The sequence below is a fragment of the Benincasa hispida genome, chromosome 12, assembly GCF_027475165.1.
Source record: "Benincasa hispida cultivar pf3 chromosome 12, pf3_genome.v1.1, whole genome shotgun sequence".
NCBI classification, from domain to species: domain Eukaryota; kingdom Viridiplantae; phylum Streptophyta; class Magnoliopsida; order Cucurbitales; family Cucurbitaceae; genus Benincasa; species Benincasa hispida.
In genome coordinates this window covers 44,081,501-44,095,457 of record NC_143489.1, presented here as the reverse complement: position 1 = coordinate 44,095,457, position 13,957 = coordinate 44,081,501, and the positions used below count along the sequence as shown (strand labels likewise).

At 33.7% G+C, this 13,957-nt stretch overlaps 2 protein-coding genes and 1 long non-coding RNA gene across 9 annotated transcripts; 1 reads left to right on the top strand and 2 right to left on the bottom strand.

Annotated features, from left to right (window-relative positions):
- Positions 1 to 1,863: 1,863 nt before the first annotated feature.
- LOC120092520 (cold shock protein 2-like) lies at positions 1,864 to 3,928 on the bottom strand. 2 transcript variants are annotated; one of them, XR_016525517.1, is made up of 3 exons: positions 3,117 to 3,928; positions 2,360 to 2,412; positions 1,864 to 2,255 (listed from the first exon to the last, which is right to left on the bottom strand). XR_016525517.1 is itself a non-coding variant. In XM_039050621.2 (2 exons), the coding sequence occupies exon 1, from the start codon at positions 3,711 to 3,713 to the stop codon at positions 3,141 to 3,143; it is 573 nt and encodes a 190-aa protein (XP_038906549.2). In that variant the 5' UTR covers positions 3,714 to 3,928; the 3' UTR covers positions 1,864 to 2,412; positions 3,117 to 3,140. The 2 variants fall into 2 exon arrangements, 1 of the variants encoding a protein (XP_038906549.2); XM_039050621.2 differs by having other exon boundaries at positions 1,864 to 2,412.
- A 1,137-nt stretch (positions 3,929 to 5,065) lies between these two features.
- On the bottom strand, positions 5,066 to 9,209 carry LOC150032012 (uncharacterized). Of its 3 annotated transcripts, none has more exons than XR_016525520.1 (3): positions 8,848 to 9,010; positions 7,544 to 7,624; positions 5,066 to 5,531 (listed from the first exon to the last, which is right to left on the bottom strand). It is a non-coding gene; the product is annotated as an uncharacterized LOC150032012 (long non-coding RNA). The 3 variants fall into 3 exon arrangements; XR_016525519.1 differs by lacking the exon at positions 5,066 to 5,531 and adding an exon at positions 9,100 to 9,209 and having other exon boundaries at positions 7,464 to 7,624; positions 8,848 to 8,992; XR_016525518.1 differs by lacking the exon at positions 5,066 to 5,531 and having other exon boundaries at positions 7,464 to 7,624.
- LOC120092534 (camphor resistance CrcB family protein) lies at positions 9,198 to 13,470 on the top strand. 4 transcript variants are annotated; one of them, XM_039050650.2, is made up of 7 exons: positions 9,198 to 9,359; positions 10,041 to 10,441; positions 10,537 to 10,614; positions 10,887 to 10,985; positions 11,432 to 11,624; positions 11,710 to 12,325; positions 13,120 to 13,470. In XM_039050650.2, the coding sequence occupies exons 2-6, from the start codon at positions 10,046 to 10,048 to the stop codon at positions 12,321 to 12,323; spliced, it is 1,380 nt and encodes a 459-aa protein (XP_038906578.2). In that variant the 5' UTR covers positions 9,198 to 9,359; positions 10,041 to 10,045; the 3' UTR covers positions 12,324 to 12,325; positions 13,120 to 13,470. The 4 variants fall into 4 exon arrangements, with proteins under 4 accessions (XP_038906578.2, XP_038906576.2, XP_090164814.1 ...); XM_039050648.2 differs by having other exon boundaries at positions 13,117 to 13,470; XM_090308688.1 differs by lacking the exon at positions 13,120 to 13,470 and having other exon boundaries at positions 11,710 to 12,541.
- Positions 13,471 to 13,957: the final 487 nt, after the last annotated feature.

Genomic DNA, 13,957 nt, shown 5'->3' with positions numbered 1-13,957 from the left:
CTCTAAATAAAGGAATTAGAATCCAATCTAATAATTGAAAATAATTGAAAATAAAGGAAGAATTACTGGAAATAAATTAATTGAAGTAATTAGTTACGTGAATTAATAAATTATACAAAAATAAACAAATAAATATTGGATGAAAGTGAAAAATAGTCCCGATAAAAACATCTTATTCGTGCAAATATAATATTTGCAAACAAATATAAGAAAACTCAATATGAAAACAAAAAATAAACTTCATTAAAAAATATATAAATATATAAATAAAGAAGATTTTCAAAAACATACAAAATAAGGGAAATTATTTACGCAACAAAATTTTAATCTTCTATCACTGATAGAAGTTTATCATTGGTTTTTTTTCTTTTTATATTTATATAAATAATTTGAGATTTTTTTTATTGTAAAAACTTCACTATAAATAATAACCACATATTATAATATAGCCACAAATACAATGACTGCACACCACCTTGATATTGAATGAATAAATAAGAAAATGGACAATAATAATTATGATGTAAACCCGAAACACAATTGAAAACAAAAATATTAAAATCTACCACCCTAAGAAAGTGACTACGTCTGACACACCTCCCAAACCATCGTTAATCACTTTTAAGGTATTGAGATATTGTCAAATTTAATAACTATACAAAAACCACGGGTTTTGTGAACTTTCTTCTTGCTAAAGTTCATCCTATTCCACCGCTTATATTCGGTTGCCGCTGCAATTGCTCGGCTCGCCTAAGTTCATCCTATTTTGTTGCAGTTCTGCCCCCGCCAACCAACCCCTCTGTTTAGATTTGACCGCCTCTGTTCATATATGTCGCCGTGCCTACCTAGGTTTGATCCGTTCGAGGATGGGTACAAATGAATTTGGGAAAATGCAACGCCATTGATGAAAGAGGTAGTGGAAAATGAAAAGGCGGGAACGAATCCGTTTAAATACTTAAAAGTATAAATTTGCAAACATAAAAAAATATTTCAAAGAAATATTAAAGTCTTAAAAATCTTAGAATCCAATAATTAAAAAAATAATAGTAATAATAAAATACCCATGAAAATAGGATTTTTAACCCACCCATTGGGTAGTTGAGGGTAATTGGGGAAGAAAAAACCAAATAGCTACGTAGCAATTCAAAGATTTCGATATTTTTCCAAAAACAAATTAAAATATACTCTTTTTTTTTTTTTTTTTTTAGTAATATCTCCCCCGTTTTAGTTATTCTCTACAATTTCTCCAAATAATATTGTCAATTGGCACTATGTGATTAGGTTATGGATAGCAAAAAGGCCCAACTAACAACTAAATATAATTTGAAATGAAAAATACTTAGGTACATCACCAATCTTTGTGCATCTCCCTAAAGTATCTAATTATAATTTGTCAAGTAAAATTTTTTTACTTTTATATATATATATATATATAGTGTAGTGAGAGACATAAATATAGGTGCATTTTGAGATGATGCTTCCAGTATTGCATTTGAAAATGGTCCCAAACTCCCATCATTTTAAATAGAAAGTATTTTTGGAGCACAATAAAAGTCTCTAGATTAATGTTTAGGTGCTTAAAAGCATTTTACATCATTCCAAATCCTAAAACGTTCGCTTTTCAGTAAACTGTGTAGGTTCTTACAGTAACTAAAAATTCAAGACACACATTGAGTGAAAGAGAAACAAGACGAGCTTTATCCCTTATAATTTGGCAAAGGAAATGCATCACATCAAACTTATTGTCCATTCTTCCTACAATTGTACCTTGGTGACACTAAAGCCAATATATATTGACTATTAAAATCCAACCTTGTTTCTGTCCATTCTTGTTTTCTCGTAAACATCCTTGACGTCACAAAATGAAATCAAATGAATGGGAATACTATTAAACTGAAGTTTATTTCCTATAAAGTTGAGGTGGGCTTGTATGCCACTCAGAACAGGCAAGAACAAAATGATTATAAGGTGGTTCCATTGCTTTCAAATGGAGTGCATTTGTGTTGAGTTCTTTCAGTCATCAACAGAATAAAGAAACACAACAGTTGCATAAACTTGTATGTTGAAAAGGAAGATGGAGATCTATAAACACAATGCAAACAAACGAGCAAACTGCAAGCATCTCATCTAGCAGCATTACATCTCAGTCTTCACAAAATTAGAGCAGAAATAGTCAAACAGAAGGCCATATAATTTCATAAGTTCTCAGAAAGCAGATCAGAATTGAATCGAATACAACCTCCAACTCTCCCAAGCTTCAAATATAATGACAAAGTTGTTACTTACATTGAATAGAAAGCCAAAAATCAGATATCAAACCACAGAACAGGAAAAATAAGAATGATGATTAGTAACATACCTACACGGAGATCTTAGTAAACATCAAGAGCGGCACCAGCAGCTGATAGAATTCTAATATGTGAAACAAACCAAAAGGAGAAAATTCAAACCAGCCATAACTATTAGCAGATAATTGAAACCCCGAAATGGGTTTAGCTTACAAGACATCTAATAATTTCATTCGGTTTCCAGGGAAAACACAGGCAATAATAGAGTACATGGTGCAGGACAATAATTTTCATTAGCAACCCAACACCAATAATGGAAGTTTCGAGGCAAAGAATTGGAAAGCACAAAGAAATCAATAATGGGGCAAAAAAAAAAAAGAAAACCATTACAGTAATAGACAAAGATGAAAAGCACAAAGAAATCAATAATGGGGCAAAAAAAAAAGAAAACCATTACAGTAATAGACAAAGATGAAACGTATATAAGAAATACAAAATGGTATGAACGTATACCCTTGACGGATTACATATATCATATTATAAAACATGTTAAGAATATCACAACAATCAAAGGAAGAATGAATTAGAGAAATGCCAGAAAGGTATAGCATATACAAACAATTGGTTTCATCATCTAATTATGAACAACAAATTATGGAACACCCAAAAGGAGAAACAGTGATGAATTGAAGCCTTATCGTCTATTGCCCCGGATCCTCGTGCCCTCAAATGCAGACTTGCAGTCATCGACACACTTAAAAATTCCAGAAATCGCACCAAAAAATTAACAGCCCGACCAAAATAATCTTCAGAAAAAAGTGTAAATACCGCTTAAAGGAAGACCCGCATTCTTCATTTGCTTTCGTTTTGACAATCCCTAGCAAAATGTCCTGTATCCCCACAATTGTAACAACCACCACCAGCCCCGCCGCCATAACCCCGACCACCGCCGTATCCACGGCCCCCTCCACGGCCAGGAGGCGCACCGCCGTTTCCCCGATAACAATCCCTCGCTAAATGACCCATCCGGCCGCAATTGTAGCACTGACCACCGCCACGACCACCACCCCGGCCGCCGAAGCCACCGCTTGAGTCTTCGTACCGTCCTCCTCTGCCAAAACCGCGGCCACCACCACCGAATCTTCCATAAGCACCACCTCTACCTCTCCCACCTCCGCGGCCTCCTCCATATCCGGTAGATCTACCGATTACAGTAACGTCGACGGCCTTGGAGCGCTGATCTTCGTCATAATCGATGGTAAACTCAACAGCTTGACCATCGAAAAGAGTACGAAATCCTTCAGAACGAATGGAGGTCTGGTGGACAAAAAGATCCTCGCTAGCATCATCTGGAGCTATGAACCCAAACCCCTTCTGCGCACTAAACCACCTTACAGTACCGCTGGATCTCTTCACCTCAGCCATGGAAAGGAAAAAGTGTAAAAGAACGAAAAAGGAAAGAAAGAAAAATCGAAAAGCTTGTAGCAATGTATATCTAGCTGAATAAGCTGCCTGTCATTCACAGAAGGAATCAATGGCGGACAGTGGAGTTTTTTCCATTTGTTTTTTTAGTATCGATTCAGTTTTCAAAAGTAGATATCTCTCGGAAAGGAGATTCGAGGGAAAAGGAGGATTCCGGGATCGGACGGTTATTAGCTGCTTTATCAGCTTCCTCCCTTATCCATTGGCCTATTGCCACGTCATCCACTTAGATAACGGAGTTAACCGAAAACCAACACGTAATCCCAAAAAAATATTGAAAATAATACTAATTATTATTAAGGCGCCTAACCAAAATGAGGCGGGTATATTAATATCTTTTACATTTCCGTTACGTCTACTTTACCTCCCCTTAGCAAAAAATAAAATTTTAACACATAAGAAAAAATTTGGAGAGATAATGGGCTCGGAAGATGGGCCGAAAAGGCCCATTTAAGCCATTTAAGCAGGCCGAGCTCAGTAAGTATTAACTGGCCTGGGTTGGGTTGCCCAGATTCCTGACTTGTGAAAATGTCAACGTTGGAAACTGTGCCTTTAAAAAAAAAAAAAAAAAAAAAAAACATTGTACCATAAAACTATTTTTAATTATAAAAAAATTAAAGTTAAAAATCAATTTTAGTCCCTAAAGTTTTATAAAAGTAACAATTTAGTCTCTAAATTTTTGTTTCCAAAATACGTGATCTGATTTGTTTGATAGGCTGCCTGCAAAAAGAGTTTGTAACATTTTAGTCTTTGTACTTTTAATTCTGTAATAATTTAGTCCATAAATTTTACCATATAATAATTTAATCTTTATCTTTTAAAATTGTAACTATTTCAGTCTCTATTGTAAAAATTAATGTTACCATTTAATGAAATCTCATTCATAAACAATAAATTAATTAGAGACTTGATATTTTAACAAATTATAGAGTCTACATAAAATATTAAAAATTAAGATTTAATTTTAACGAATATTTACGTTAGGGACTAAATTATTACAATTTTGAAAATAAAATGATTAAATTGTTACATACTAAAGTTCAATGAATAAATTGTTATAAATTTAAAAGTATAAAGGCTAAATCGTTACAAACCAAAGTTCAGGAACTAAATTGTTACTTTCATGAAAGTTTAGGAATCAAAAGTATTTTTTAACCAATAATTAAATATATCTATTATTTTTTGGACAATTTGGTTGATTGAAACAAAATTCTTCATAGTTTACCTTGGCTAATGTTGAATCTAAAAGTCAATGGATCTTGAATTATGTTTCAGAATACTATGATGAACGACAATTTCTCAAAGAGTTGAAGATTTGTAAGTCTTATTTATCTCGTCCATCTCGAAAATGGGATGGATGACGCTGGTTTCCGGATATCTCAATCTCAATGTAGATGCTGCATGGAAAATCATCCCTTCTATAACAGGATGGAGTGAGATAATTCGTGATGAAAATGGCAATCTTAAAGTCACCCAAATGGAGAAGACCTAAAATTAGCGAAAAGTCTCAATATTGCTAAGATTATTGTGCAAACAGATTGTAACGAAGCTTCAAGTCAATCAATATTCTTCTTCATTGAATGAATGCGTCTGTTGATTATCGAAAATATGGAAAATTCTAAAAAAAATTTGAAGATTATAGGGTTGTTCATATATTGAGAGAAGACAATTGGTTGACAGATGTTTTGGCTAAAAGAGTTAGGGTAAATGCTTGTTCTAAGATTTGGATGTATCAATTTCCTTCTTAGCTCCAGGAGTTATCTGTAAAAGACAGTTTGAAAATAACCCTTTAAGCATAATAAAGAGTACTTTTTTCTCAAAAAGATATATATATATATATATATCATTTTAGTGTAAACAATTGCGTGCAACTAAAGGTCTGAAAAATAGCAAAATGAGTGGTATTCTTCTATTCTACCATATTGGGATGGAATGTAAACTTCACTCTATAGTAGTACCTTGCAATCTCACAGGTGATTTGTCACGTTTGATGTGTTTTCCTATAGTTCTAAGTCGTTTGGAGCTTTCATGGAGCGAATTCATGTAGATTCTTTTCTTTGGATATGTTTCCTTGAATTATGTTTTGTGAGTTTGTTTGTATTTTTTGTCTTGGTTTTAATCTTTCTTAGTTGTATTGTGTTTGTGTCTTGACCTTGACCTTAGGTTGTTAGGTCTCCATCTTTTAAAATCTAATATCTTTGTAATAATAATAATAATTAGTTAGTTAGTTAATTAATTAAATCAAGATAACATATTGATAACTTATATGTTCAATAAATAATGAAGAGTGATAGGGAGCATATTATAGACTTATTATTAGTAATTTTTTAGAACGATGGTTAACTATCCAAAATATTTGATACATCAAGTCAAAACCAACATAATTCAATTGACATAAAGTTTATGCTATAAGCTCTAGGTTAGAGGTTTAATTCCTCCACCTACATATTATTAAAAAAAAAAATACATATAAATACATTAAAAAAATGGTGATCGTTTAAACTTGTACTCAACTTGATTTAATTACAATTTTTTATGCTCTCATTTATTCTCATGATCAAATTTATTTACTTTTATAGTTATTATTATGCTCACAAAATGTGGTAGGGATATTCTTCGGTTGGTCAACGTCGATTTTGATTATTGAACCTTCTAACCGATTAACTAACTAAATCTTTCGGAAAATAGACTAACTTGGTCGAGTGATTTTTCAGCTTAATTTTTGTTCACTCCTAGGATGTGGAGAGTCCTAAATATTGGCTTGCAGCGTGTGGAGATTCCTTGGCAGACAAGGAAACGAAAGCAGTGGAAGTGGAAGAACATTGGGATTGTTTTTTTCTTTTTAAAATAATAGAAATTAAAAAGAAAATAAAGGTACTGATGTATTGGCCAATCACTTAATTGTCAAACAAATATAAAGTTTGGATTAGGACCGCCCATATTAATGTACTTTCTCTTATGCTGATGTTGTATGTGTACGTACTTCAACCTCACCCATCCATTTTTAATTCGATATCAACCAACCAAAAAACAAAAGGTTTATCCCATTTAAATCCAATTTTATATCTTAAATAAATTATGAATTTAATCCTATCTTCATAAACACTTACGAATATTCCTTAACCAATTGAATAATAATCTAATTGATACAAAAAATGTATAGCTAAATCTAACGTGTACATCTTTTCTCATTGCACCTAATTCTTTGAATAAATTTTAATTGATTGTTTTTTACTCTACGTTATTTGGCTTTTAAGACAAAAAAAAATGATTGTCTAAAGTTTGAAAAATAATTCTAAATGACCATTTATCTTAATTATCCATTAATTGTCTAACGAAAAAATGATGTCATAATTAATACTTGTTGTCGAGCTTGCCAACTGGCTAATTGATAAATATAGTGTTTGAACTAGAAACGTTTACTAGGTGGGGTGAGACCAAGGATGACTTCCCTATCCCCATCTCCACTTGAACAATTTGAATTTAAAAATAATACTTGAACTTAAACATAATATTTATATTATTATGTTTTTAGAATTAGTTTCACTTGAACAATTTGAATTTAAAAATAAATTATTTAAATTTTCTAGTAAAAGAAAATATTTATCTACTAAATTATTCATATATATAATTTAAATTTAAATATTCAATATAAAAAGATATTGATTATCTTGACCATTAAACAAATAATACTTGAACTTAAACATAATATTTATATTATAATAATAACATTACAATAAATAATTATAATATACTTTTTCAAAAATACTAACCGGGCAAGGACGAGTACAAAAAATGTATTCTTCATTCCTGTTTAGCTTTCGGAGAATTTATTCTCCCTCCTCATTCCCCACCTAAATAAGGGTCATTTTCAAAAAAAAAAAAAAAAAAGGATATGTTTAGTTTTAACTATGCAAAGTAAAAATAACCTTTATTTATTTATTTATTTCTTCTTAAAACCTTCTTTTATTTATTTCTTCTATTTCTTTTTAAAAGTTTAGGTTCAACCATACATTTTAAAACTTTCAAAACTTATTAGGATTTAGGAAATATATCTCATAAGTACTTAAGTACTTAAATGAGATGTGTTTTAAAATTAATGTATTTATTATTAGAAAGAATGTAATTACTTTAGCTTCAAATAATCATCTTCAAATTTGATATAACTCAATTAATTTAAAACCTTTAATTAGAGATTAGAGATTTAAATCTCACCAAGATGCATTAATTTTGAAGCACTACTAAAAAAAAAAAATAATCCATAAATCGTAAATTTCACCACAATGTAGCTACTTCAAATCAAATACACTAATTACTCTCATATATCCAACTAGGTAGAACTGCTACCACCATTGTAGCGCCTCCATTAAAGGTGTAGGTAGGTCGGTTCGACTCTATTTATAGGTAAAACCAAAGTTAAATCACCAAAATCATAAAAGGAATATGAAAAATCAAATCGGCTAAACTACAAAATTGAGCGGTTCGTTCAACTCAACGTCAGTAAGCAATACAAATGCACGGATCGAGTTAATTTACCGTGTGCACGTGCATTTCGTTTTACTTTTTAAAATAAGATGTTATTAATATTTAATATCCTGACCCCAATCCCTTATTCCAAATTTCCAATTCCAATCTTTTAATTCCTTTCATCATGCCATGAGACTGCAATAAACATTAAACATTATATTGAAATTGAAGATTCGAATTTCAAAATATTTAAGACGAATATTTTCAAATACAAGAAAATAAGTTAACTAATTTATAAATATAATAAAATGTTACTATCTATTCGTGACTACGGATAAACACAAGATTAGAGTCTATCATTGTTAAACAATAATATTTTATTATATTTGAAAATATTTTCAACATATTTATCCGACGCTATTGAAAATTTATACATGAAAAATTGGAAATCGGAAGAAAAGAAATATACACGTGTGTGTGCGCCAGGCGTGAGCCGTCAAAGACTGAACGTCAAGTGAACTCATCGACTCATCAGCACCAATAATTTCTCAACGAAGTATTAGAAATTAGAAAAAAAAAAAACAAAAAAACAAAAAAAAGGGTGGTTCACCTGGTTCGGGAGTTGGATTTGTCGTTGACGGAGGTGGCTGTTTGGAGCTGGGTAAGCTTCATTCGTGCAAAGGTTTTTGATACTCCTCGCAAAGGAAACAATGCTGCTCACTCCTCGGCTAATTCCTTCCTTGCTTCTACCCATTCTGCCACGACTTCTTTATTTATTTCGGTTTTTGTTTTCTCTCTCTCACAAAAAAAATAAATAAAACAAAATAATAAAATAAATGAAAGTCAAAGCGTTGAAATGAACCATGCCGCAGCCGCATGCGCTGTGAACGTTCCATCTCTCTCGCTGACAGTTGCATTGTAATGAAAAACGCGTAAATCCCCTCTCTCCCCGCCCACCTCACAACCCTCAAGCCTCAAACCAACGCCTCTACCGTTCATGAACTCACAAAATCAAGCAGAACCAACACTGATTAATTACTATTATTCCCACCACTCTCACTTCCCAATTCGCTTTTGCAAAGTCGCCGTCGCCGCTTCCTCATCTTCTTCACACAAACCCAGGTTCGTTCCCTTTCAGTTTCGGTCTACCATTAATCTCCATCGTGTAATGGCGGTCAAAATTTATCATTTCAAGGCACTGCTTTGACTTTATTTTCTCTTTGCGTGTTCATGTTTCCCCACCAGCATTTATTGTATACATACACATGTCGTTACCTCCACAAACGATTACATATTTCTTAAATTAATCTCCTCGTCAATTTATTTGCTTTAAAAGTTTCTCTCTTAGTGGAAAACATGTCTTCTGAGTCCCAAATAAATTATAATTTTGTATTAATCAATCCTCCTTGAGATTTCATAATTGGTTTGCTAACCCGTGGATGGAGGAATTGATTCTCTGCTTCTCCAACCAATCATACGTTATTTTATCCCATATTAGGTTTCGTTTCTGTCATATTTTAGTCACCAGTCGGTTGTACTTATTTGTTTTTTTCTGTGAAATTCATAGAAACCATGACTATTCAATTAAATATGGACCCATTTTACCTTTGTATACAGTTTTAATCTATATTTAATCTCAAGTCAGAGTAGTTGAAAATAAATGTATTCATGTTGAACTTGTCAGTTTTATCAACGTTTAATTACTCTGTTCTCTCTCTCTCTCTTTCTTTTTTTTCTTTTTTTATTTTTTAATCTCTATTGATCTGATTCCCTGATAAACTTTTTGTGATCTATTCCAAAAAGGGTTCATGGATTATGGGAGTAGCAACCCAGAAGCCAGGCAAGGAATTCCACTTAATCGAGCAAGAAGTTTAGGCACTTCATTTAGAAGAAACTCATTTAACTCTTCTGTCGATCAGCCTCCCCAAACTGATCACGATGCTGAAACCGAGAGTGTGTCAGAGGCAGGAGACATAGGAGATCGTGCTCTTTACAGCAACAGATTTAGTGATAGTGAGCGTTTTAGCTTGTCTCTTGATCGTGCTTTAGAGAATGGTGGAATAATTGCACCTATTCCAGAGAACATCTTCTTGCAATCCTATGGATTTCGGGGTCGTGAGTCTTCAACATTTAATACTACTGCTGTTTCTTCTGTGCCACCTCCAGGAGAGGAAAATGTAGTTCATTCTGAAGACACAAAGCAAGTGGGTTTTATTTTGACATCTTTTCCACGACGGCTGAATTGAATGTTTTTCCATTTCTTGGATGATCTATGCGTTTTGTTTGGTTTCACGAACAGGAAAGCAAGAGAAAGCTGTCCAAGCTGTTGGAGTATGTAACCTGCCTTGTTCATCTTGCTGTTTTTGGAATTCTTGGGGTAACTCAAAGAAAATTCTACAATTAGAAAAGTTCGTAGTAATTATTTTTAGCGCATTCTTAGAAAAACACCCCCCACCTCTCTCATTTACAAATCAGACGTCTGCTATTTACTTTATGCAGTTCGTACTTTATTATTTGATGAGTGATAGAAGCTTTTGGTATTCAAAGGTGTTCGAAGTTTGACTGAACTTTTCAAGAGTTGCATGAAAATTGAGATTGTTGAAACCTCTGTTGCACCCTCCATTCAAACTATGTTGTGTTGTTATGCAGGTCTTGACTAGGTATGGACTACAGAAGTTGTTTGGTCCAGAGAATGCAAACGTTACCAGCAACGAGACGATTCTGTATCCTGATCTTCCTTCCAATATGGTCTTGCTCTCATTTCTTCTTCTCTCATAAACTCATTTGTTACTGATCTTCCTATTGTCTACGTCTGGAGTTATCGAATTCCTTCGATCTCAAGAGGGTGAAAGTGAAGCTTATTATTCAATGTGCTTTACCTTTTGTTATTGTAAAAGCTTTTGGTACAAATTTTATGGGCCAGCTTGCATATAGTTTAGATTTTCTGTGCATGAATAGGGAAGGCTTCTGCAGCTGTCTAATAGGCATTTTGTATAGAAGTGTGAGAACTTCTTAAGTTTTTGTTATAATAAGGGTGAGTTTGGAATAGCTTTTAGAAAGGTGAGAAATGTTTTTAGTCCACAAGCCACTTTTCAAAATTTTAATACTACTTGATGGGTTAAATAATAAAAAGTTGTGCTTTATAAAAGTCATCACAAACTCACATATTTAATGTCATACTATTAAATTTATAGGTGGGATCATTCTTGATGGGATGGTGGGGTGTGGTATTCAAAGGAGACATATCTGACATTTCAGATTATCTAGCCATTGGACTAACAACGGGTTACTTGGGAAGCCTAACAACATTCAGCGGATGGAATCAGAAAATGTTGGATCTCAGCGTCGATGGGCACTGGCTCTTTGCAATCCTTGGTTTCCTCATAGGTAATCCAAAAATTCAAGACATCAAAAGTCCATAACTACATTATAATACAGGACAGAACCACTAGAACAAAATATTTGCTTGCAGGCTTGTTTCTGGTGGCCTACTCAATAATCTTTGGAATAGAGACAGCAAAGGGCTTCCGGTGGATTTTGAGAAGAAAAGATATAAGCTGCAGTTGGTGCTGCAAAGTGGACAGTTACAAGCGCCACATTGCAGCAATGATGGGGTTTTCCCTCATACTAATTCTACTATGGAGCGTGAGTGGGAGTCTGCTAGATAAAGATTTCAGCAGGGGTAAGGGGGCGGAGCTGTGGGTGGGTTGTCTGGTGGGGCCAGTGGGGGTGTGGGTGCGGTGGTTCTTGGCCAGGCTGAATGGGCGTGGAGTGGGGCGGTGGAAATGGGTGCCGATTGGGACTCTAATAGCAAATGTTTCGGCGGCGTGTGTGATGGCAGCGCTGGCGACGGTGAAGAAAGCGGTGAAAACGGAGAGAGTGGAGACAGTGGCGAGTGGGATGCAGCTGGGGCTGTTGGGTTGTTTGAGCACGGTGTCAACTTTTGTTGCAGAGTTCAATGCGATGAGGTTGAGCGAGGAGCCATGGAGAGCATATGCATATGCGGCCCTCACGATGGTCATTTCCTTTGGATTTGGCATCTTGATTTACTCTGTGCCCGTCTGGGCCAAGGGACTCAATGAGTAATGGTAATGTAAAGCCCCAGTTTGCATTTTTTTTCCTTAATATTTGGTTAAGTTGTTTAGAAACCATGGTAGTTTTGAGTTTTAGTTAGTCTTTTTTGGGTGGTTTTAAAGGAATCCTCCTTGATGATTTTTATCCGAGAATGTAATTAGGAAGAAGTAAATAAGTTTTATAGAGACAGTCTCTATGTTGAATAAATTACTAATTTTATTGTGATTGTACGTGATAGATAAGATATCTATTAGATATCAACTTAATAATTCAAGTTATTATAATAGAGTTATTATAATATTTTAAGTATACGAATTAGATAAGCTTGATCTTAAAGCTTCAAGAATTTGTTAGAAAGCTCTGTAAAGTACAAACTATTCAAACACAACTCTGATGATAAAAATCTTAACGCTAGGATATTTAAGAACTTTTAGTGGAATTAGAACCCTTATAACAAGAAATACTAAGACCTAAATCCAAGTTTTATCAATAACCCATGAAAATGTCAGAATGAATGAACATGAAGGAAAAAGATAACGTGTTTCTAAGTTATAGACCCCAATTTCTCGACCAAATAGTTTGATCACTTGAATGATTTTGGCATTACCCGCTGAAAAAGCATATTAATTAATTGTGGGTTCAAATAGGGAAATTGAAAATTTTCCTTATGCCATTTTGATGTTGGAGTTAATGGTCATGATCTGGCAAGCCAATTATATATATATTTTTTCTAAAAGTGTAATTGATTGCATTGATTGTCCATTGATTGAGATAAATTTGGCATGAATCTATTTTAAATTGGCAGTAGTTTTGCTTGCTAATTGTCGTTGCCGCTCAACGAAGACAGAGTAGTGGCTTGAAGTCGTGTAGTATCAAATTGCACTGCTCGCGTTTACTCACCAGAGTGGAGGAGGTTTTGATTTGTTTCCTTTTACTCCTTCGAAGGCAAAGGGTCGACTCTGATTTTTTCATTTCATTCTTTCAATTGTTGATGCTCTTCTGAATGTTGGAGTTTCTGAGCTGCAAATGTTGATGTAGGTTTATGGAATTGGGTTGGGATTTTCTTTTGGGTTTCTTGCTTCTTTGTGATCTGAACTTGTTCTTGTACAATTCTTGAATGGGATATATGTGCAAATGCTTATTGATTCTTCTTCTTCTATGTCCTTTGCATTTTCATCCTCCCTTTTTAAATGAAGAGATTGATTCATTATTATTGATCTTGTAATGCTTTGTTTCTCCATTCCCCCAACCCTAAACAAACAGACACACTGAAGTGATTGATTGTGAAATGTTGGAGGGTAGAATGCAATTTGGGGGAGTTTAGGATAGGCTTTGTCATTTAAACTTTTTAGAGTGAACTTAAGTGGAAGTATTTTGAAGAAGCATTCAATATTTGAAAAGTGGTTTTAGTTGGCTACATAGAATTCTGCTACTATTTTGAAAGTCAATACCAAGCCAAACCAACTTTTAGGTTTTTGAAGAACAGAGTTGATGGAATGGAAATGTTCTGCAGCATTATTGCTATCGTCATTTAGGTATGTCTCGTTTATCAAAGGAAGGAAAACTGAAACATGCTACTTTTTGTCTCATGTCTTTGTTTCTGTTCTCCTACTGTTTGCAATCCATCTAATTGTTCAGAGGAGAAA